This window comes from Pseudophryne corroboree, chromosome 3 (genome assembly GCF_028390025.1).
Source record: "Pseudophryne corroboree isolate aPseCor3 chromosome 3, aPseCor3.hap2, whole genome shotgun sequence".
Lineage (NCBI taxonomy): Eukaryota > Metazoa > Chordata > Amphibia > Anura > Myobatrachidae > Pseudophryne > Pseudophryne corroboree.
Genome location: NC_086446.1, coordinates 527,158,880 through 527,184,904, shown reverse-complemented (window position 1 = coordinate 527,184,904; position 26,025 = coordinate 527,158,880). Strand labels below are relative to the sequence as shown.

The following is a 26,025-nucleotide window of genomic DNA, read 5'->3' as shown; positions in this document are numbered from 1 at the left end:
ACAGTAAATACTGATAAACAGGTGGCCGTATAGTTTAGTAGTGGAAATATAATAGAGCCTCATTGGGGACAAGGCCAAACAAACGTTTATGCAAGGTCTGTAAAGAGAAAATGAATTGCACAGGGTCACTTACTTGTTCTAAGCACATCCTAACACACCGTCACCACCCCCAACCTCATCCAAGAAATAAGTAAGAAAAGTAAAAGTACTTGAAATTTTATTTTATTTTAGAAATAATAAAATAAGACATAATATTCATAAAAAAGTCTGTACAATCAAGGATCTGTGCAGTACATTTTAGGAAGACTTTGATGCAATAAAAAAGGCTACAAACAGAAATAAGATAATTATTTACAATGATTGTCATATGCTGTTAACAACATGGAAACAGCAAACCAAACGTCAAAAAAGGATTGGCTAAAGGTGGTGCCCTTTGACCTTTAACAAGCCTAGGACAACCAGAGTTTAAAGACATTACAGTACATCTTATCACTTAGTTATCCAAATATTACACTAGATGAAACAGGAGATAAGAAAATTGCATGTTCAAACCCTTTGTCTTTACCTTAAAGTAGAAATCTAAATTAAATAGATAAAATCATCCTTTTCGTTATTCAAATCCTACCACCATTCAGATCATGTTTAATAAATATAATAAATTAACCACTTTGCATTCCATAATCTGTAGGATTGGGGTTCACCAATTTTCCCTACCTTCTCTCTTAGCAGAGTAGAGACCACAATGTTTCCTATAAAGAGTTCCTGTCTTTTTATAGGATTACATAAAAGATTGAACAACAAGTGAAATGGGCACAAAGGCATCTGGTAGCCCTACAGCTTGCTCTATGAATGCTTCAACAGATGTAGAGTGACATGTATTTTAGCACTTAAGTGCTCCAGCACTAAGGATATATATCTATTTGTAATACGGACTTCCTTTGTTACTTCACATGCAGTGTTCTGGTTAAGACATCATTCAATGTCCCAATTCAAGTATTTCAGGAAGGAGAGACAGGTCTTGTAACAACATATAATAACAACTCCCACATTTAAAGATGTCCAGCTTAACTAGCTACAGCAATTTATGTTGGATGCTATCTGATATTACCTGTGCCACGCAGTGTACACTATTGTTAGTTTGGAACATGGCTTTGTCCACTTATAGGAAAAAAAATATACATATGTGGCTATCACTATCCATTTATCACTATCCCTTCAAGACCCATAACACTGTGCCTTATATTGGCAGACAAAGGATGTTGGGAATTGCACTTTAATAAAGGAAGGAAGGCCACTAGTTATTTATTATTTCCAGTTAATTCTATTTTAAAAATGTACCACTCAGAATTTATTACATTCTAAACCCACTTCCTAGGTTAGCATTCTCTTCATATTAGCCAAATGGCATGACTGTGTCCTTTTCCCAATCACAGACTCAGTGCTACACCAGCAATCTTTTAAGCATCTTTTCATATAATCAGATGTGTACTGTTTGCTTAGGGAGATAATAAAATTTGTTTGTTCAGCTTTTTTTTTTTTTAATGCGAGGAAACCGTTATCAAAATGTCACTATTGCAACTACATACATTTAAAAAAAAAAAGCGTGTTCTATCATTTTACTGTCATCAAAGGTGTGTTTCATTTCCTCTCTGAATAAGTGCAAATTTGCAGGGTGAAGACAAAGGGTTTTTGTACAATAACAAGAAAACAAACCCTCCCCACCTACAAAAAAAAAAAAAAAAAACACGACAAAACATAAAAATTAAAAGCTACTAACATTTTAAAAACTGTGGAGACTACAAAACACTTTCAACTGAAAAGACCATGCTTAAATAAATAACAGATGCCCATAACATTGGGGACATTTGAGGTTTGTAGATATCTAAATTCTAGGCATCATTTCCCAGAATTCACTGCACTTTATTTATACCTCTATTGGCATATCATGTTTTTTATTTATTTTTTTCATTTTGTTTTACATATTTGATATTTACATTTGGCTGTAAATACAGGTATTGTCGATTAACATTATAAAAAATATATATTCCTTCAAAACAACAAGAAAAGATTATGGAGTAATGTTTTCTATGCGATCAAACTAGGGATCATTCTAAAGTCAAATGATAAAAATGGAAATAGTTAAAAGTGCATAGCAGTCGCTTCCAAGTTCTGGACTGATCTGCGTTTCGTTCTTTCTGAATAAGACTGTGTAATTCTTAAATTGCTTTGGACAAAATTATGGGCATCAAAGCTGTGCTTTTTATTTAAAACAAACTAAAGTCTCTCCTCTGTGACTATGATAACCATTGTACAAAGAAACATCATTGCAAGGGTCTATAATCCTGCAATGTACGCTATGAGATGAATACCAAATTTCCAGCTAGCTCAAGCATCTTTCACTCGGATGAAAATTAAAAATTCTGTCCTCGTGTTTAGAACCTAATATTTAGCTTTATACAGTAGGCCCAATGTTTGCAAGCTGGTTTCTATGGCAACTGCAGTTCTTATGACACCAACTATATTTAGCTTAGTGTATTTTAATTAAATGCAATTAAGATGTGACTGGTGCTTTAACACTTTCTAATTTTAAGTCTTACATCAGGACTTCTAGACTAGCTGGAAAGCAATTGATAGCATCTGGGTGGTCTAAAGTAGCCAAATGGCCATCACAGAGAAGAGATATGCGTTTATAAGTCACTGTAAGGTGAAACATTTTACTACACAATTATACCCAATTTGGTGGGTATCATTTCACATAAATACTCTTTGGTTTTGCTTTTGTCTTCCCTTTGAACAATGTAATTAGCAGCAGGTAGATAGAGTTTAGACTTTGTTCCTTCACTGTTGTAGCTTAAAATAATCTTGCATTATTGAGATGTCTCCAAACTGGTATTTTACCATGATACCTACAGCAACATGTCTCTATAGTAGTATTATACCATTATCCTGTCTTGAAATGGGCTTAAAAAAAAAATAATATAAAGTCAACTCATCAAAATAGGGACAATCTTAGGCATTACTTCCATCAAATGTTACTGATAAAATTGTAATTTAATTCTAACATCAACTGCTCAAGCTCAATGGTTGTCAAATATAGTCATCTGTGGCTTTAAGCAGGTATATGAGAACTTATAGTGCTTAACTCATTTTTCTTAAAACAGGAGAATAGCAACAATATGGCTTGCAAGTATTCACTGAGGACAGGAGCTAAAATTTAGGGTTCTAGATTCAATATTAAAACACATTTACTTTCTTGTTGCAGAACCTTCCTCAAATGCCAAAGTGACCTTCACAAGCTTTAGTGCGAAAGACCATAGATTAGGACAAAGTTATTTTTAATGGCATACATTAACAGACACAGTTAAAGCTTGGAGCTCACACCCTTTTAATTGCATCTTCTGCTAGATGTATTCAAAGGGATGACTTTAGACTGGGCTACAGTAGGTCATTTTATCTATCCAGTTGTTCCGGGAACAAAAGTTGTAATACTCTGTGACTCATAGTTCAACAACAGCTGGAGAGCTATGTGAGAACGGAGAGAGTGCAGACAAAAGTAGTAAATGATCATACAAATTGGAGCCATTTGCTACTTTTAAGTAGTTAACCACAGTCCAAAAGTACCTTATTTACAGATCATGTTGTCATATTTTTGGCTCAGGACTGCGTGGTATTGATCGTGCCTTTCTCCTATTTAAGTGGGGTTGATTATGGCAAGTGAAAGCTGTGTGCAGTCTGGAATAGCGGCTGCCCTTCTCAACTGACACACAGAGAAAAATGTCAATATGGCTCACACATGGGTCTTCATACCAAAGAATTCCCTGCCAAACTAAAGGAATGAATCAAAGATTTCACTTTCCCGTGTTTACAATTATTAGAGATTCCTTTACAGTGTCATCTGCACCAAATAATCATATTTTCCAATGTGTTCCATCAGTTCCAAATGAGGTTCTTTATTCCAACATTTTTGTGTATTTTTTGATACGAGATCAATCCACCCTTCGCCTCTCCCCTTTCTCCAAAAATAAACTCCCTGCACTTTGCAAACATCCACATGATACATAGCAGCTATTTCTCATTCCTGACACTCTCAAGGACATTTAGTTGGTATTTTTAACAAAACAAAGGTTATGCCCTGTGCCCCCTGAAGATCCTAAAACAGGTTGCACAGTGCACTTTAAAATAATAAAATGATTAAATTGAACAGGATACAGCAGATTTCTAACTCCCCCGCCTACTCTGTTGTACTGGATTAAGGGGTTAATAAATATGCTGATTCAACTTCCACAAATCTGGAATGTCCCCAGCACACTTGACCTTGGATTTTACTTACTTAACAGGAAAGAGCAGATGTGAGAGGTTTTTGCTTTTCGTGGTCTCCCCCAAGAAAACATCTAAGTTTTTCTCCTTTTCTACTCACAAAGACTAACCTCCCATAAAGAGTTATTACGTAGCAGCAGGGGTTTACACCAAGTCGTTCCTCCGTAGCTACTTACTTCACCAAGTTATTTGCAGCTACACACTGCTAAATACAACAAGCAGTTTTTCATGAACACAATTTCTGCATTATCTTTGGTATATAATTAGATAGGGTTTTTTTCTAAACATTTTTATAATCTTTTTATTTTCTTTTAATATAAAAATATATTCTTTCCTATTTCGCTGTATGAGGACTGCATTGCAGCTCTGTCTAAAAGTGTTATTTATTTTTCTGTTACTACTCCCACCTGAGTGAATGAAGTGTATATACATATATGTCTACTTATATGCAAATAGTTTAATTGCAGGTTTGGATTTGGCTTTTTCTTATATATATATATATATATATATATATATATATATATATATATATATATATATATATATATATATTGGCCAACAGCATAAAGCTGTGTTGCCTATTATGCTTCATACGGCTAAAACACTGAAACAATACAAAACACCTTAGCAGAATTGGTGGGGTGTATGAAAATAGCAGCAGCTTAAAATTTAAGGCAGATACTTGCCTATTGTTATGCCATTAAAAATGGACTTGTTCCCAATATTACAGAGAAGTTGAAAACTCAACAAGCTTGTCTGCAAGTTCAAGTTTTGTCAAAATAAAAATATACATAATTTATTTTACATTATGTGCCTTCTGGTTACACCGAACAAGATTTAGTGCTTTGTCTTAATATCCCAGCTGCCTGTCCTTTTATTTTGCATGTATCACCAGAAACAACTGGTCTTAACTTATATGTGTGAACAAGAGGCCAAGAGATGGATCTACAATATCTCATCTTCCTTTTGTAGTATTTTCTTTAGCAAACCTGCACAGCCCATTGTCACCAATAACAGTGCATTGTGAGGGCTTGTCCAGTGACGTGGAACAATAGTCTATAAGTTCCAGTTTAGACCACCACAGCCTACACATTTTAATATTTGCAATTGTTTTCCTGTCAGCTTTGAGTGCTGGCTTGATTTCACCTCTGTCCAACAGTACCGACATCTGAAAACTGCAGTGGGCCCCTGCTCAGCAATGCTCACTGACCAGCTAATTTTACCAGCTGAACGTAGCAGTTTTTCAGTCATATTTCAGATTCTCGCCTTAGCGGTCTAGGGTCCAGGGAAACCTGGTTGTGATGGTCCATGTCAGGATGCATGTCCGTGCTCATGCTATCTGGCAACCCATTGTCACTGCCTTCCTCCTCTTTGCTTGTGAGTGATACTTCATTCTCGTAGCAAAAAGTATTTGGATTTGAAAGTATATACTTCTTTTCTGCTAAGTCCCTGGCACTACAAAGTGGTGTGTTGGGCACTTCATATGTTTTGTGGAAACGGGAATAGTCTACTTTATAGTAATGCTTTTCCTCAAAAAGAACAGGCTCATAGCGATGACCCCAGTATATTTCATTAGCAAGGTAGGAGCTCCGACACTGAGTGGTCATTGCTGTGGCTTCCACCATGCCTTCCAGTATCACCACTATTTCAAAGTCAGAATTGTCCAAGTCCTGTTTACTTAGATCATACAAAGGACTTTCTTCATCAATTTCATGGACAATAGTGATGGGTGAGACTAAGAATATTCTGTCAATACCACTGTCAAAGCCAACATTAATGTCTATTTGATCTAGAGGGATGTACTCTCCTTCTGATGTGATGCGAGACTTTAGGAGCTGAGCTCGTACATGAGCTTCTACAAGGTGACTCTTCCGTAGATTGCCCACTCTCCACATCAAGCACAACTTCCCATCTCTCATTGCTATAACCGCAGTATCACTGAAAACTAGAGTCTCATTTCTCTTTTTTGGCTTGGCCATTTTAGCCATAACAGCACCAATGATAAAGGCGTCAATTATGCACCCTACAATAGATTGGAAAACCACCATGAACACTGCCACGGGACATTCATCTGTGACACATCGGAATCCATAGCCAATTGTTGTCTGTGTTTCAATGGAGAACAGGAAGGCTGCGGTGAAACTCCTGACTTCTGTGACACACGATTTGTGATTCTCTGGAGCACCTAAATCATTGTGTAGTAGAGCAATCAGCCAGAAGACACAGCCGAAGAAAAGCCAAGAGAGGATGAAAGCTAGGCAAAAGATGACCAGCATCCATCGCCAACGGATGTCCACACAAGTGGTAAAGATATCAGATAAGTAGCGCTGCCCCTTTTCACTCACATTAATGAACTGAACATTGCAGTGCCCGTCCTTCTTAACAAATCTGCTCCGGCACTGTTGCCGGGTATGGATTTTGCTTTTACCATTTCCATACCCATTGGCAACTGCCATGGTAGCCAGCTTCATTCCGTCCTCTTCTGAAGACACAACGCTGTAACGGTTGGTTCGCACGCTGCCCATCACTTCAGTTGAGGACTGCGGCGCTTCTGCTTTTGAAAACAGTCTTAGTTTCTGCAAAACTCTTTGGAGAAACAGTTTTGAAGTCTCACAGGGAACACTCACGGGAAAAAAAATAATGAAGAGATTCTTGTCTCTGTGGACCTTGGTGCTACCAAGGAAGGACTTCTGGCATTTGAGGGGATGTCAGCAGACTCTCATTGTCATGTGGATGTCATTTCCTGCAAGAAAAATAAAGATTTGATGTCAAAACACAGGGAAGTGGTAATGTAAGCCTTCCATCTTGATGTTCCTTCCTGTTAAGATCAAGTGCAAACAAGTCCATTAATGCAATCTCCTCTTAAATCTACCTTTAAGTATACAGAGCCACACTGAACCATAAACTACAGATTACAAAAATCCCACGACCTCTTACAGCACACATTACAATAAAACCAATGTTTATGTCATATCTAACAATATTAATATTCTATATATTTAACTTGGATATTACAGTGATAAAAAAGACGTACATTGGGGGTCATTCCGACCCGATCGCTCGCTGCAGTTTATCGCAGGGCAGCGATCAGGATTGCGCATGCGCTGGCACCACAGTGTGCCGGCGCATGCCGGATGGCCTAAGGACGTTGTTTTCCTGTCGATCAGGCAGAGGCGGTCACTGGGCGGGACGGGGCGGCACAGCAGCGTTTGGCCGCCGTTATGGGGGCGCGGTCCGGCCAACGCAGGTGTGGCCGGACCGTGCGGGGGGCAGGCCGCAGCGGCTGCGTGACTTCACACGCAGCCGCTGCAGCCCGGGGAGCGACGAGTAGCTCCCGGCCAGCACGCTAAAGCTGCGCTGGTCGGGAGCTACTCCTAAAGTGCAAAAGCATCGCCTCTGGGGGTCCCCCCGCATGTCTATTGTCATGATCGTAGCCCTGCAAAATTTTGCAGGGCTACGATCAACTCGGAATGACCCCCATAGTGCCTAATTCATTAGAGAGCAATCTGGGAGCTATAGTTTTTCAGCAATACCCCCAAAACATTACTTTCCTTAAACAAAATACAGGTAATATATTGTGAACATGACTTTTCTTAAGAGAGCAAGTGGTCTGGTCCAGTTATAAAACTTAACATCCATGCTTCAATATTTTAGCAATGCATGGTGAGTATACCAGTAGTAATTGTTGGCAATACGAGTATTTGCATGCATATGTAATTTGTAGCCCAATTTTACCAGAAGTCTCTGGGCACAATATAAGTGGATTGTTAAGAAAGCCTACATATATTCTGGCATCGCTTTGTCTGCTTCGTTAGTCACCCTGTATGACAGTTTTTATAAATGCCGCAACAGCAGCAGAACTAAATAATTTTATTTTACATCTATCCCATCATGTTAGTTATTTGTCAATATATAAAAATACATAATGATTATCGGAGATAAAGTTAGAATGTCAGTAGATGACAAATGATATTGTAATGGAAATATCTTGCAGAGAAATGGTTAACAATGCTTCCTTACTACTTGGGATAACTTGTATATGATTGCAGAATTGTATTCTGTTGCACAGCAGGCATCCTTGGTGATACACCAACTGTACACCGCTTCCTATGGGAGTCATTACCCAGAAGATGACCCCAAGAATGGCAGTGTCTCTCACATGACCTCTGTCACATTTCATTCACCACGTACATTCTCACGCATACGATTAGAAGGAAATAAAAAAGCATCTTCTATTGCTGACAATTTTCTATTCCAGTTTTCTGGAAGTCATGAACTGTAACTGCCAAATTTCCTTAACTTCCAAGAACAGTCCCAGAGTTTGGATTTTAGTCTCTGGAAATATTTCTACAATGACCCAATTTCCATGTTCTTCCTGGGTATTCTTAATTCCTATACCTATCAGCATAGTATCATCACCAGTCTTGTTTTGTGTGTTGGATACAATTCAGATTACTTGTTTACATTCTGCATTATACTAAATATTCTTTATTGGATCTATATATTAATGTAGACTTTACAAAATAATGTAAACGTCAGGTGCCAGCTACTCTACTATAGGAGACAGCAGAATGTTTTAGGGAGTCTGTAACTGTGCATCCATAGACCACAACAGAAATGGTATCCGGTCTTTAGGTCGACAGCACGTAGGTCGACACTCATTAGGTCGACCACTATTGATCGACATGCATTAGGTCGACATCGAGATGCATTAGGTCAACATGGTCACTAGGTCGACATGGCAAAGGTCGACACATGAAAAGGTCGACATGAGTTGTTTAAAAAAAAAAAAATTAAACTTTTTCATACTTTACGATCCACGTGGACTACGATTGGGAATAGTAACCTGTGCCGAGTGCAGCGGTAGCAGAGCGAGGCTCCTTGCCCGAACGGATACGGTGCACTAATTGGGGTTCCCAACACTTTACGAAGAAAGCAAAACAAAAAATATATAAACTCATGTCGACCTAATGACTGTGTCGACCTAGTCACTGTCGACCAATAGTGGTTGACCTTATGATACACACCCAACAAAAATGCTTCCTAAAAAAAAATATATTTATATATATATATTTATTTATTATTTTTTTATTTTATTTTATTTTTTATTTTCCATAGGCTCGTTGTCTACCCAGTTCCTTAGCTTTATCCAGCCCTCTGTGTATTATGACCATGTCCAATAGCTATATCATGTTTGGGTGGTATTCATGTGACCGGCGGTCTGCTGACCGACAGTCACATGACCTCCTCCACCATCCCGCCGGCTCAGTATCCCGATGGTCGGCATGCCGACCAACAGGGACTATTTCCACTCGTGGGTGTCCACGACACCCATAGAGTGGGTATAGAACCCGTGGCGACCGCAGGTCGCCACCGAGCCCGCAGCGTGGCGAGCCCGCAAGGGTTTTGCTGCACTCGCCCCTCCCCGCCGGGATCCCGGCGTCGGTATGCTGCCGGGATCCCGGCGTCGGTAAGCTGACCGGCGGTCAGGAGACCGCCGGTCAGCCATACTACACCCTCATGTTTGGGTGTACATTGTACATTCCGCCATATAATGCATCTTGCTTATTATCAAAGTTTCCTAGCAACCTGCTACAGCAAATGCTAAAATGTAATAGAGTCACTGCACAAAAACAATATATATTATATGATGTACCAGGTGTTCCCTATCCACAGCATCTTCTAGAAAATCTCACAAACTGGTATACACAATATCAACTGCAAAAGGATAATTGCTGTATTAAGTGGCTCTAAAGTCCTTTTTTTAACCCAAGCGCTTCCACATTTAGCATAAGCCAGTGGTTCACAAACTTTTTGACTCACGGCACCCTAGAGTATGACAATTTCTTTCATGGGACCCCTGGGCCAAAGGTTTCTTATCGAGAAATTTAGAAAGAAATATGAAAGTAAGTAAATTGTGTGTATATGTCATCCTAATTGTGGTGAGGGACAAGATTTGCTACCGTTTGTCCACATATTTTATTGTTTACAACCACCAGCACTGGTTTTGCCAATTACATTAACCATAAATAATATGAAATGGTCCTCCACCACCAACCCAGGATACCCCTGCAAGTGTTCTGAGGCACCCCTTCGTGCCACGGCACACAGTTTGAGAACCACTGGCATAAGCTATTATATGTAGTATAAATGAAAGAGATACAATTTGTGAATGTGATTTGGGGTTCCTCTGGCTATCACAGCCATTCCACATAACAATATAGTAGTACTACCTTTTACTCCCTTAAATACATGGGCTTTCAGCACACTTCAGGAAAAGAAGAAAGATAAACAGAAACAATCCGCTATTTGTAGTAAATGTGAATAATACCAGCACGTCTAAAAAGTATGCTGTAATAAAATCATTAATATTTATACCAAACCTCCCCGACACTGTAATAAGCAACTACCTATAGTGGAAGCACATGGAATGACAATGGGCCATGCAGTAACTGAAGCACTCATACTTCTGCAAACTGTAATAAGTTGTATTTGTAAGATGTAAATTGTGATTGGCACATTAAGGTTACACATGTGTACTGAATATGTAAATAAGTCAGGCAGGATATTTTACATGTATTGTACCTGTGCTTATTCAGCAATGCAAATGTGTACTGTGAATCACACAGTCTTTAAACCAAACAAGTGACATGCTATCTGCAGTTATGATGTGTCCCATACTGTACTGTATGTTTAAATGTGCTCTCAGACATCATTATATAACAGGGATGCGATGAATATGTGCTCTATCGGGATCCCGGCAACAGAAATACCAATGCCTGAATCCCGACACCTGTTTGAATCCCAATGCCGGAACTCCGAAAGGGGCAGGAGACGGATACCGGTATGCCGACAGACCAAGCGCCGGTCATCCATACTGATTCCATATAACAGACTGGCAAAACATGACTGACAGGCTGAGAAAATGAGGAGTGAAATAGACCCCAAAAGGAGATAGCCCAAAAACTGTGTTATACTGTATGTAAGATCACTGTACCAGGCTTGATGAGGGTTTAATAAACCTAGGATTTAGGAACAGATTTACTAAAGCTTCTGAGAATGAGAAGCAATGGTGTTGCCTATAGCAACCAAAAAAATTCTGTCCATCTGTTTCTGGGATGCAATAGAGAAATGACAGCTAGAACCTGAATGGTTACTATGGGTAACACTTTTCATTATTAAAAGCTTTAGTACATCTACGGTACTCCTTAGACTGGTCTGCAGAGCCACAATTATTTGCCAAATGATTATATGAACATGTCACACCCAAGTGGTGTCCAATGGGTTTCCTATGCGCTAATATTTTCCTGATTATTGTGTACATATTGCTTACTATTTTCAATTAACATCCTCTAGAATTCTCCCAGTTCCAACTTCCTTCTGGTAAACACTAATTGTCTGAGTAAATAAACATGTTAAAATTGGGTTTAAGGGGATTTGGAATGAGAAGTGATGTACGGAACTACAAAAACACATCACCCAATGAATTAGACAGCTTCCACCACCCCCTTTGGGATACTGTGCTGGTGTAACTAACTTTTATGTGAAATAGCAACAAATGTAAAATAGTATGTTATTGGTCTCTCATTAAAATCAAAAGCAGATTATCCTGTGCTACAAACTTCTCCCCGATATGATATCCCTCTTTACAATATCTCATTTACTTTTATACTATGATCCCCAACATCTGTAAAACTACACTCTCTCCGGCTCTGTAGCACTGCCCTCTTGCAGACCCAGCCTGTCGGAAAGTAATTTAAAATGTGTTTCCCCTCCTCTTGTGCCTATAATTGAACTAAAGAATGAATGAAGACTGCAGTAAGAGGGACTAAACTGCCGACTTCCTAAAATAATAAGCATGTGCTTGAATTCCACAATTTGCCAACCCTACTATTAATAACATCTCCTGCTATTAATTTAGCTCACAGCCCATAGTGGGCCTGTCATGTTTTCCATAGGTGAGTAATTGATAAGTCCCAGATATACATTTACAATTCAAATTAGCAGCTATACAAACACGGGTGAGTGGGTGTTTGCTCATTTTGTAACTGCAGTTAAAGCTATAAAATCTTCATGTTATGGAAATAAATATATATATATATATATATATATATATATATATATATATATATATATATATATACACACACACACACACACACACACATTAAAATCCATAGACCCTGATGTGACTGCATCCTGGCTCTATAAGGAAGGATAAAGCTTGCTACGGTATATGGGACAAATGCGCTACAAAGTCAGATGCGGTTTAAACACTGGGTTCCAGACATTACATCTGACAAAGATAACAACTCAGTGCAACTCATGTATGCTTTTACTGTATCTTATGTAATCCATTTGTTCCCTGTTCTCCTTTAAAGACATCATATAATTTCCTATATTCATATAGTTTTAGGACAGTGGTCCTTACAGTCTCTGCTAATACTGTATACCATTCTATACCCACCCAGTTTTGCAAAAAAACAAACAAAAAAAGTAATATTTTATTATGTCTTCCCAGAACCATAAACTATACTATGCAGGCCAAGAACCCATTCTCTTCCGTTTTGTGTCCACAACTGTACTCTGAGCACTCTTTGGTGCCCCAGAAATAAATAACAGCCACTACTTTTCACCAGGGCTCCTGTTTTATTGTTTATAATGGGTTGGAAATGGACTTAAAACAGCATGGGACACTGACACTGACAGTCTGTTTAAACAAGAATTTCTGGTTTTACATCATAGCTGCCCTATAGGCATATTACATAGGTCAGTAACCAGGTGCTAAACCTTACAAATAAAGCCACACCATGACTAGATAGATAGATAGATAGATAGATAGATAGATAGATAGATAGATAGATAGATAGATAGATAGATAGATAGATAGATAGATAGATAGACAGAAAACCTGTCACTCCTTATTAGCCTGCTCAGTAAAAGTGAACCAATATATCAGGTTGTACAGGTACAGAAGTTACATGGGGGCAGATGTATTAATCCTGGAGAAGTGATAAAGCAGTGATAAGTGCAAGGTGATAACGACCCAGCCAATCAGCTCCAATATGTAAATTGTCAGTTAGGAGCTGATTGGCTGGTGTGTTATCACCTTGCACTTATCACTGCTTTATCACTTCTCCAGGATTAATACATCTGCCCCATGGTTCCTTTGGTGAGTATAAAGAAAATTAGGAAATATCCCTGAGCTGAGAACTGATGTGCAGTCACCATATTTGTGTAATGATAAAAAGACTGACATGAGAGGCAAGTGTGTTACAGTACAGTTCCATGGCTGTCCCTCAGGCAGGGGAGAAACCACCTGAGGCTGTGCTGCTGGTAAGTGTCATTTATGCAGCGCAGCCAGTCTGCACTGCAAACTGCGGGCACTACTGCCAACAGGCATGTACTACTGACTACTATGAAGGGGGCAGCGCTGCTGCTCCCTGCCCATCCTGCATCCCAGAGACCTGCTGCTGCTGCAGCTACCGAGTCCCGGGAGAGGAGACAATTCCCTTAATGACGCCACTCACACTGTTCTACATGTTGCTACGCTGGGGGTAGATGCTACTGTGCACACTGTCTCCAGTCTACCTGCTGCAAGCAGCCTGCAGTGGGAAACAGCCTCACTGCGCTCATCCGTAGAGTGTAGCACGTAGGAAGGAGCCGTGCTTTGCCGATCAATCATTTCCAGTGCCGGGGCTGAGGCACCTGCGACCCGGCTGCTGAGTATTAGCGCAGCTGCTGCAGTCACGGTGCTGCGAGGGCAGTAGGCACACACACACCTGTAGCTGGATCAGGCAGGTAGAACTATATGTACCTGATGCCACTTTCTAGTGGTGACAAGCAGCAGAGGCGACACGTCCTATCAGTCCTACAGTATATTCCGCAAGTGCTGCCACTTACACAAGTCAGAAGAGGCCACTTTACCAGCCTGATAGGAAGGTGGAGGGGGGGCACTGGGCAGTGCTGGTGGAAAAAGTTCTAGGAGAAACATTGCGAACACTTTGTGCTCAACAATGTATCCACAGTCATTGCACACATAAATTACAGGGATTCGGTGAAAGCCGGATCTACAGAAATGCCCCTATATGATTGGGGGGGGGGGGGGGTGCTGGGCACATTTTCATGGTCATTTTCCTATAACCTCCCTTTATGACCAGTTGTTTAAAATACAAGTAAATGATCATGAAATGTAATTGGGCATCTGTCACACATATGCCCTAACCCGCTCTGTAACAGGCGGTGACAGCTGGGATCTGGCGATAAGATCGCTTTGGAAGTGAATTTATGACGATGACCTCAGAATAACAGGCTGGATGTCAGCACAGTTCTGCAGTTATGTGAACGTGTTGCTGAAATGATCAGGACAAGTTTCATCACCACCCCACACATGTTACCCCAGGATCTGCTCAGGCCAGAGCAGCAAGCTCCCCAGTCCAGTGACTGTCTCAGCTGTCAGACACTACACATGATGCAATTACAGTCCAGGCTCCCCTTTCTTATTTGCTTCAAACCTCAGTCTCTTGGATCCTCATCACGTCCAGACTATGCTCATTCTGGAAAGTGGAGCGATGACCAATTGGAAAAGCATTTACAGGCGAGGAGAGAACAGAGATAGCAGCCGTGATATTCGTTTTGCTTTTAAGAAATTCCAACTACTGTGTCCTACCGGCAAGTTCCAGCAGCTGCTGCAGGCAAGTCTCCTGAGCAACAGATGCTGCGCCCAGACCTAGCCCTCTGCCCAACTGTTGCATGGGCGATCCTGTATTTATAGCTGTGCACAGATCACAATTATCCTGGCATCGTAGCCTAACCTTATCTGACAGCGTACACAACATAACCTCTCACTCAATTCACATATTGATAAATGCCAAGAGCAGTCATTACATGTAATGATGGGTTTCTATCAATATTCAGTTCTGCATATATTACTATAATGACTTACCTATTATAGAAGAACGTGCATCTTAAAGCTTAAGGTGAACAAGATCCAGTGGCATCTGCTTGCAGATGAAATTATCAGGACAAATCCAAATAAAAAAGGTTGTTTTTTTCTGCAGCCCCACTAATCCTAGGATAGCTCTGTGCGCGATCATTCACATCCTCTGCCTATCTCTTAGCGGCCATGTGCTTTTAAATAGCTAGCCGGCACAGCACGCCCCTTGGTGCCGCTCTTGGCCAATCGGGATGCAGGGGGTGGCTTGATTGACAGCTGAGGGTCGGGCTGTGTGAGAGCTTTCAGCAGCTCATTGAGGGGAAGTTTAGTGCAAGGAGCTGAAGGGAGAGAGATGAGATGAGACCCAATGCACTGAGGAGGGGGCACCGAGACTGGGAAAAGGAAAAGTAACCATTTCTCTGCACAGTACAGATATTTCTCTAATGATTAATCACTACCAACTGCATTGGCAGTTCTCATATTTACCTTTACTTCTTCCACTCTGGGCTTTAGTATACATAAGTTTTAACTGTTCTGGCAATAAATGAAAGACACATCTTTATTACAACTTGTACTGTCATAATGGCTGTGTCTGAATACCTGGTAATGCTTTGGGACAGATCCCCAGATTCAGGGTTGTTGGTGGATTTATGGCAAAATCCCAGTATCATTACTGCATGTATTGCTCCATTAGTCCATGATTATGCTAAATTCTGCTGTTATTGTCACTTGTTTTATACCAACTTTTAACTGTCAATATCTAGGGCACCAGTCTTGATGATTGTCATGAAGCAGCTGCTTATTTCAGTGGTACCACAAATTCACATTTTAGAACACTAAAGTTTTGGAAACTATTGGTGTTTATTATAAGACTGATTTTCTGTTGGTTCTGAAGGCTTAATACACTACATCAGTGGTTCTCAAACTCGGTCCTCAGGACCCCACACAGTGCATGTTTTGCAGGTAACCCAGCAGGTGCACAGGTGTATTAATTACTCGCTGACACATTTTAAAAGGTCCACATGTGGAGCAAATTATTTCACTTGCGATTCTGTGAGGAGTCCTGCAAAACATGCACTGTGTGGGGTCCTGAGGACCGAGTTTGAGAACCTATGCACTACATCATTAATGGGTCAGCCAATCTAGAAAGTTTACAGCTAGACAAACATGTTTTAGGGTTTTAGAAAATGTGCATAATAAATAACTATAATGCAGCACACTGCATGTACAGCTAGACAAACACGTTTTAGGATTTTAAATAATGTGCAGAATAAATAACTATAATGCAGCACACTGCATGTACATAATGCACATATTTAATGTGTGTTTCCTAATCTGGTGCACCCTTATATGTCAAATACGCGCAGTGGAGCTACAGCTGTTTATATCCAGAATTGGATCACTTTGTACCAAAATGGCAGAAAATCAGATGTTACATGTCACAATGATAAAATTGCATATGCAGTTTCTCAGCTGTTCACGCACCATTTACTCCCTTCTGCAAGCATTAGACTACTGTTTACATGCACAAACTAGGAATACTCATGGGTTATGTTGAAGCTAAAACTGTGTTCAGAGTAGATTAACTCTTTACCAGATTGGCTGGAAAACATCATCATATTACACCACATATCACACAACCACCAAGTGTTATAACATAGAGTAGAATACAAGTATCTTATGATTTGTGCATGTCTCAATGTACCCCCTTCTTTTGCACATACTGCATGTGTATTACTGTTCTGTGTCTCACATTACACAGCAGAGCTGCTGAGAAAAAGGAGAGAGGTGGTCAATGCAAGGTTTTGTTGTTATATTTTATCAATTCATCCAATTAACAATGGCCTCAACTGGCTTTTTGTTATGATCTTGCTGTGTCTAGTTAAATACTATATTGATCCAGGTATCTTAAGCTAGATGCACACTTGTACAATCATAATTTTGATGCAATTTATAGCTTACGTTCGGTAATCCCAATTGAGGTGCCTATTCCTACGTACCCACCTTTACAATTTACTTTCAATCCATTATACTCTGTCTAATATATCTGCTGAAAAGACACATAGGTGGTCCTGCTGCTGGAGTAGCATAGGACAGAATGGTGGGCAGTGCGTACCCTCCAAGTCTGATGATCACATGATCAGGCCGGAAATGGAAAAAAATGGCTCAACGGTGGGTAGGTGTGTACCCAGCTTTATACAAACATGAGATCCTAAATAGGTTTTAGCTAGACAAATTCTTTATTTTATCAATCCAGACATGGTGCAATTTCACATCCTCAGTTCAAACCTTTTCAGGTTGGTGGTCATCTCAAACATTATTTAATAATAAGTATTCATTAAGTGTATATTGTATCACATCTTCCAATATATAATGCATACTCTTAACTGATAATTTTTTTGTAGATTTTCAGGTGTCTTAATGTAAAGGTGATATACCTGCATCTGTTTACAAACATGCAAACACATTGTTTGTCCCCTTCAGTACCAATGAGTATTCACTCATGTGACCAGACCAATTTTCATATTTTCTGTATAAATCACTTCAACTGGGAATCATTTTTGATACCTTTGTTATATAGCTTTTTTTATATATTTTTTTCTAATTCCAAACAAATTTTATAGATTTTTGTTTTTTAATTTGTATAGTATATGGAAAAAAATAGCAAACATTTAAAACAATAGGCTTTGTATACATCTTTTGCTAATTTACACAAATAGAAGCTGCTTCTGAGTTGGAAGCAATGAAAAAAAGCCTGGAACTAACCATGTTGCAATGCAAGGAGTGCATATCTATCTATTTATTTATTTATTTATTGTCTGTACAGTAAAATACTTGCTGCTTTTGCATGAAGCCCACAAATGCTGGAAAGCAATTTATGGTGTGTACACACGGTGAGATTTTTTCTTTCGATTTTGACTATATAAAATATAAAATCGCAAGAAAAGTTAGTGCAAATCGCAAGGTGTTATGCCACATTCGATCCCGATGCGCGGTCCCGCCAGGTCGGTATCGCAAGAAAAGATAGACTGTGCAGGCAAGTCAATCCTTGCTAGATCGGTGTACTATCTAGTTCATCTCACATGTTAATTACATCTCACATAAGCCAAAATCGTAAGCACTCATAGTCCATATCTCAAGAAAAGTTAGTCAAAATCGGTGGTGCTGGGCTCCAGGGAGTTCAGGGGAAATCGCAAAGTGAAAATCGGGCATACACATTAGAACAATGGGATATGATAAGATATTGTATACAAATTCCCTTGCTCTCCTGGACATGTGATATCTTATGTACACATTATACGATGTGACATAAGACCATTTCTTACATCGTATACCCATATACCCGTATACGCATCACCCAATATCTCACCATCAAGCCTGCATGCAGGACTATCAGATGATGTCTCATAAGATGCATGGGAGTGCGCATCTTCTGACCAATTGTGTGTACACATTATACAATATTGTACTGAACTGAACTAAATTGTTACAATCGTGTACGACAATGCATAATGTGTATGGGCCCTAAATCTCTCTGCATGTTTTTACCAAGGTGCAAAGTTACTTGTTTTTTGTTGCATTGCTTCCAGTGTGCCCATACAATAAATGACTATATTTATTCTATAGCCTGTAACATTTTTTAGGATAACTAGTATGTGTACTGTAATGCAGATTGCACAGTACTATATATAAATGTAAATACGGTAAATGTTTTGTGCATTTTACTTAATTTTTACTCTCATTTACACATTATTATGTTATTTTTACTTTTCACAGAATCAGTATGTGTTTAAGCGCAAAACATTAGCCCAGATGTCAGTGTTATTAATACCTTCTTAGCTAATGGTAGCACATGCTCTAATAATAGGGACAAAATGTATAGAGACAATCTGATTCATGGGCCCTTTCCTGTAAACCCCAGTGATACGTCACCAAAGTTTTTGGGAAAGATTTTTTTTTTTAATGGGTCTACCATGTACAACTTCTATACTGAATTCTGTGCAGGGAATATGTCATGTGTACTAGTTGCTAAAAGTGGAAACCTGGTACGGGTTAAAAAGGGTTTAAAGTTATTTTTTACAATTATGTTTTTCTGAAGTGACCTCGTTCCATTTCATATTGGAAATCCATTGCTATCTGTAAGGTTACCTATTAGTAGCTGGTTACAGATACTTCCAAATAAATGTAATCCAAGATTTATTTAGATATTATTATTATCCTTTATTTATATGGCGCCACAAGGGTTCCCCAGCGCCCAATTACACAGTACATAAACAAATAATCAAACAGGAAAACAGCAACTTACAGTTGATGACAGTATAGGACAAGTACAGGGTAAATACACATAGTTACATCAGCAGATGACACTGGAATAAGTATCAGGTGGCAGAAGAATGCTGGATTTGGTGCAGCTGAAGACTATTAAAGTAAGAAAAGGGATAAGCACATGAGGGAAGAGAGCCCTGCTCGTGAGAGCTTACATTCTAAAGTGTTATCTACACTGTACACCATTGTGCATTTTTTTTGGTGCTTTTAAATTATATTTGCTTTGTTACAAACATTTTTTTTTAATTCTCTTCACAATAGATTCATCAATTAGTTAAGGGGAAATGGTAAAATTTTAAATATATATATATATATATATATATATATATATATATATCCAATGTATTGCAATTACAATTTTTGGTGTGACTTCTGGTGGACCAATATTCATGTAGTGAAGTGGTTTCTATCCTATCTACAACTTCCAGTTGTGAACGGAGCGTGACGAGATAGAGACTGGCTTCTCACAATCCCCGCTTCGCTACACAATACAGAATAAAACGTGCTTCACATTAAATTGCAGTGTGTTTTGCTTCATAACATGTTCACACAACCATTGCTTCCTTGCAGTAAACAAGGTCAAGCATTCTAAAAGACATAAATAAACAACACATGATTGTGCTACATCAGATTTGTAGATACTGCTGAAAAAATGACTATTGTAATGGATTTGTCCAGCATTGCTGCTGCTGAAGCAGGTGGTATGAGTTGGGTACATGCTGTCACAGAACCAGTAGGTGGACTGGGGAAAAACTGCAGTCTAAACATTTACAATGTCGACCACTGAGAGCCAAACATCTGTTCCTGAGTATACCTATTAATACACACTAATTGGAGGTATGTTATTCTTGGCTCTTAATGATAGACTAGTTTGTTTACAACCGTGCTCTGGTCTGTTTAGCTCAGAAAATGCTTTAGGTTGTAGAAGAAATATTCAACACATTGCACTTTCATTTTGCCCCATGTTCTGATAGATGTACAAATGCAGAAAGTAGGGCTATGTCTTGTACATGCGATAGTCTTAGAGAACCTATGTCCTGGGGAAATGTGAGGCTCATTAATTGGATGCTGATGATATTCATGTTGGTATTGCAGTATAGATAGTAATGTGTAGTTGAATGTTTTTATTTTCTGAAACTCCCTCTGAAATAGTTTATAGGTTCAGATCACTCATTGGCCACATCTAAGCATTACATTCATAGTTTACAGCATACAATGCTATAATTACTCAGGGGCATGTTTACTATCAGGTTTCAGACATGATAATTATCATTTCTTATTGCTGCTATTCATGGCAATAAGAAATGATACATTGGCCAGATGTACTAGTCTTCACATGCAGGGACAGGCGCTCCAATAGGAGTCCATCCCTGTGGTGTGTAAATAGTGAAATGATCACCTTTGGGGTTCTGCCCATGTGCGGTCTACTGATCACGCATATGTGGCGGCACTGACAGGGAGGGTTCTGGAGGATATTTAATGATAAATAAACCCCTATATGTGGTAGTAAGAGAAACATCATTTTAAATAGCCCAATTTGGTGATAAATTATTATGAATTACATTTTAAGACTGCACAAATAAATTGGTCCACGCAAGGTGACTTCAGGTCCATTTGCCATGTTACACTATAGAACTCAAAGGGGGCAATTCTACATTTTTTTGTTTTTATTTTGGCATCCATCAGAGCAATTCTATCATTGCTCCAATTGGGTGCACATTACTTTTTAAAGCACCCGAATGCACCAGGTTTAGCTGTGCAAAGTGACTAAACCTGACACTTTTCAGACATTTCTACAGGAGACTGCGAGCACAGGGCCGTCTTTTCGTATGGGCTCAATGGGCTCTTGCCCAAGGGCCCCAGGAGTATAATCCTAAAGCTGTGACTCTCCCCTTTCGGTGGACACTAACAGCTTGTCTCTACTGTGACCAGAACCAGAGATATCAGCCTTCCATCAGCTGGTCTCTGCTCCAGCTCCACACGCCTAATATGCAGTTTTAGATTTTCGTTGGTGAACTGCTCTGACTCCGTTCAGTTCACCGCGCCCCCTAAACGGCGGCTTAACACCGCCGTTCATCCCCCTCCCGCCCATCGACCGCCTCTGCCTGTCAATCAAGTAGAGGCGATTGCTATGCAACGACGGCCTTCGGCCATCTGCGGCGCCGGTGCATGCGCAGTACTGACCCGATCACACCGCTGCGATACACTGCAGCATGCGATCGGGTCAGAATGACCCCCTATGTGCACTGCAGGTGGGGCAGATATAACATTTGCAGAGAGAGTTATATTTGGGTGGGTTATTTTGTTTCTGTGCAGGATAAATACTGGCTGCTTTATTTTTACACTGCAATTTAGATTTCAAATCTCTATCTCTCTCTGCACATGTTATATCTGCCCCCCCCTACAGTGCACATGGGGGTCATTTCGACCTGTTCGTACGCTGCGGTTCATCACAGCGGTGTGAACGGGTAGGAACTGCGCATGTGCGGCGGCGCGTACGAAGAAAGCGGTCGCAGCAGCGACCGCAAGAAGATTGACAGGAGGAAGGCATTACGGGGCATCAACTCACCGTTTTCCGGGCGTGGAGATCCGAACGCAGGCGTGTCCAGGCGTTTGGAGGGCGGATGTCTGACGTCAATTCCAGGATCTTCATCGCTGGATCCATCGCACAGGCTGAGTAACTTCAGGGCTGGTCTTGTTTTACACAAAACTTTTTGAGCATAGCAGGGCTGCTCAAGCGTTCATAGCCTGCTATGCTAAAATACACTCCCCCATAGACGGCGTCTAGTTGATCGCACGAGCAGCAAAAAGTTGCTATGTGCAATCAACTCGGAATGACCCCCATGGTTTTGCCCAACTGCTAACAAATTTGCTGCTGCGATTAACTCTGAATTACCCCCTATGTCCATAACTAACATACACACATGTGATTAAGAGGCTGTTCAGCATGACCCACTTAAACTATACACAGAGAAGCAATGTATAATAAGTGGGTCACAGTTAGGGATTTCTGCCTTAATGGCAAAAATTACATCTTTCCAAAATTGTTATATTTGCTCATTATTAATAACATTGGCATCGGGTTCCAGTTTTACCTGCCAGGTTGGTATAATGCTGACGCGGTCACAATCTGAGTCACAGTACATTTTGTGATAATGGTTCAGTATTCCAGACCACTTACAGTTATAAAAGCACAAAAAATAATGATATAATAAGAACCTTCATTGTGTAACTGTATTCTTCACTTGGTTAACCATCAATTCAACAGTTCCAATTATGAGATGAAACATCAAACTGCTCAAAAACACACATTATCACAAATGAGAGTTTACAATTTATTACTTGCTATATGAAAATTGTACAACGGTAATTGATTAAAAGATAGGTATGAACAAAATATAATTTTACAAGAGACGTCAACCTACATTTTGTCTGACGAGGAATTTAATACAGGGTCATCTTTAATAAGTGGCTCTTCTCTTAGCCTACAGTACATAGTTTAAATCTACAGCTCACCAACAATGAATTCGCAGAAGAACAAGAGCATGCTGGAACTTGCAGCTTTATAAACTGCAGCAAACGTTTAGCCTCACTGAAAGAACAATGCTTATGAGGACTGAAGTTGTCACATCTATGTCATGCATTTGACGAAGTTTCTAGGCTAATGCACCTGGTTTTACATAATAAGATTATTTTAAGTTAATTTGCAGTTTGCGTAGGGTATGTGGTAGGGAATTTAGATGGTAAGCTCCACTGGGGAAGAAACTTACGTGAATCATTCAATATTCTATGCATATTATTGGGGAGTTTTACAACTCACACACTAATTGGCAGAATGCATTCCGTATCTTGATTGGGTATCCCGTTTAACATGAGATATAATTAAACTCTACATTATAAATATTTTCAGTTATACATATTATCTTGCAGGGATTCTAATCTTTAGCACAGTGGTTCTCAGAGATTTGTTCTCAGGGCCTCACACACTCAGAACCACCAAGAACCAGGCCCACCCATACCATTACATTAACTGAGGGGTGTGTACAAATACCATTGTTGTTCTATGGCAGATGAACTACAGTAAAATGATCTAGAAGCATCTTGCCAATTCCACTGATTTCACTCTTGAACATGTTCAAAATAACTTTTTATAAAGAAGACATGGGCTAAATGTTTGCATAATACAGACATACTGTGCCGTATAGCAAGTTACTTGCAGAATATCTTTCTGTTAAGCTCAATGTGTAAAGCCTTTCGCCATTCATCTGTGCTATTTCATATCCTTTTTACATTGATTAGTTGTTTGTAAGGACATTCAGCCCACGTTCCTCTGCCTGCCTTAGCTGCATTTCATTCAGTAACTGTTCAACTGAAAAGCATGATGCTCAGACTGGTCTCCATTGATTACACACTCTGTGATGCCCTTACCATCTTCATAGGAAGCAATGATGCCTTTTAAAGTGCTGTCTGAGCTGTGTTCTATAATTTATGATTATCGTTAATTTAGAGAAGGCATCTTAGGTAGAGGATGAACACAAATGAGGGCCAGGGGCCACAGGGCATACTTGCATTTCAGGGAGACTGTGAAAGTAACACCTATCAGCGTGGAAGTGTACTGCTGCTACATCTGAGAGGCGTGTCATAAAAATAACTTACAGTACATCCAAGTGTAAATTAGCCCCAAAGTTAGTAAGATCTATGTGTTGAAGAAAAGATACTGATATTTTTTAGGATTTGTTTGTGTATTGTGTTTTACAAGAGGCTCCACATACTATGGCCACAAGAAACCTTATTTAAAATGCATGTAGCCATAGGGATCATTATACCAATGCAGGGAAATGACACTGATGAGCCCATTTGAATGTATGTATCTCTGATGTATTCCCCCCCCCCTAAGAATGTAACAACTTCATAAGGGGATATTGATGGACTATTAAGGGAGTGTGGGAGATTGCTACTATTTCAGGGAGTCTCTTGCAGAATGTGGAAGGGTAGGCAACTATGCCACAGGGCAGAATGTATGCGTGTCCCCTTATACCCCTTTCAGATCTCCAATGCCGGATCCCACCCGGAAATTAGAAACGGGTCCTTCCCGGGTGAGATCCGGCATTGGAGACTCTCCTACCCTTTTCGCTGGCTGTCCAACCCAGCAATATGCCATCGGTTGCCATATGCCGGGTCGGTTGCAATATGCCGGGTTGGTTGCCATAGCGGTGGAGGGCGGCGCCGGCAGCGGGGGCGCAAGCGGCGCTGGGAGATGAGCTCATCTCCGCGCCGTCTCTCCCTATCTAGTAAACGGGTCCCAGGTCGCATCGATAGGGGAATCCGTTTATGCAGCTACTGACCCGGTATTCAACCCGGGAATAACACTGCTTATAACCCGTGTTCACTTAACGGGTCAGGAGGCCTGGGAATTCGGACTTGGTGCTTTCACACCGCACACTGACCCCTGTCAACCCTGCAAGATGCCGGGTCGATACCGGGTTATTTGTGCGATGTGAAAGGGGTATTTGAGTTACGTGTTCCTCTTTTAAAATGAAGTCCCGTGTCACAGTTTGATTTATACTATTACATGCTACATTCTTACAAACTACAGCAGATGTCACTGTTTGTTATGGTGCAATTTAATCAATGTCAACAACACCAGTCCCACCTGAAAGATAATAATAGCCAATTCCACCAAATAAATAATGTTTGAATAATCTCCCTAAACTTCCAATAATTTTGCACATTTGTTGACAGTGGAAATGCATTTATTGGCTTTGATGAGTGAAAAAGAATGTTGATTTGATTTCATAGATTTAAATTGAACATAAAATCGAACTTTAATAAATATACCCTTAAGTCAGACATTATTTCTTAAAAATAGCAATTTGTAACTTGCTGCTGATATAAGTTTGCATTTGCAAAGATCATAAAACAGTCAAAATATATTCAAGAAAAATCTCTTTAACAAGTCAGCTGATAAAGTCTATACTGGAATATGAATATGTGTGACTGATTTTATATACAGAGAACACGTCAGTTTCAGTAATGTACAAAAAGCACACTACATCATTGCAATAGTTAAAGGATATTTAGATATTCCTGTACAAGGTCATCTCCTTACATATGAATATTACTAGGGAGCCCAACCAGGGTTACCGGATGCTGTGTGCAATGTACCAGATAATAATTATTGAACGTGCTTATGTAATAATCTGTTTGAACACCACAGAGTACTACTGTCATCTGCTTAGACCTTGTTTTGTCAGCATTCTATTGATTTGGTCTTTACTGTTTTTAGCAATTGTCACAGATGAAACCCGTCTGATTCTATCTGACTGCGAAAAATAGCATGTTGCAAAAAATATTTGAAAAAAACAGCACAGACTGGTTGGACCTGATTTAAGATACCATTGAAAATAGTGATGGAAATTTAAAAAACAAATAATATGGACCCTTTC

At 39.7% G+C, this 26,025-nt stretch overlaps 1 protein-coding gene across 1 annotated transcript; it reads right to left on the bottom strand.

The window, feature by feature from the left end:
* Positions 1-206: 206 nt before the first annotated feature.
* KCNJ2 (potassium inwardly rectifying channel subfamily J member 2) lies at positions 207-15,437 on the bottom strand. Its single transcript, XM_063961143.1, has 2 exons — positions 15,263-15,437; positions 207-7,060 (listed from the first exon to the last, which is right to left on the bottom strand). Exon 2 carries the CDS (start codon positions 6,840-6,842, stop codon positions 5,565-5,567), a length of 1,278 nt encoding a protein of 425 aa, XP_063817213.1. The 5' UTR covers positions 6,843-7,060; positions 15,263-15,437; the 3' UTR covers positions 207-5,564.
* Positions 15,438-26,025: the final 10,588 nt, after the last annotated feature.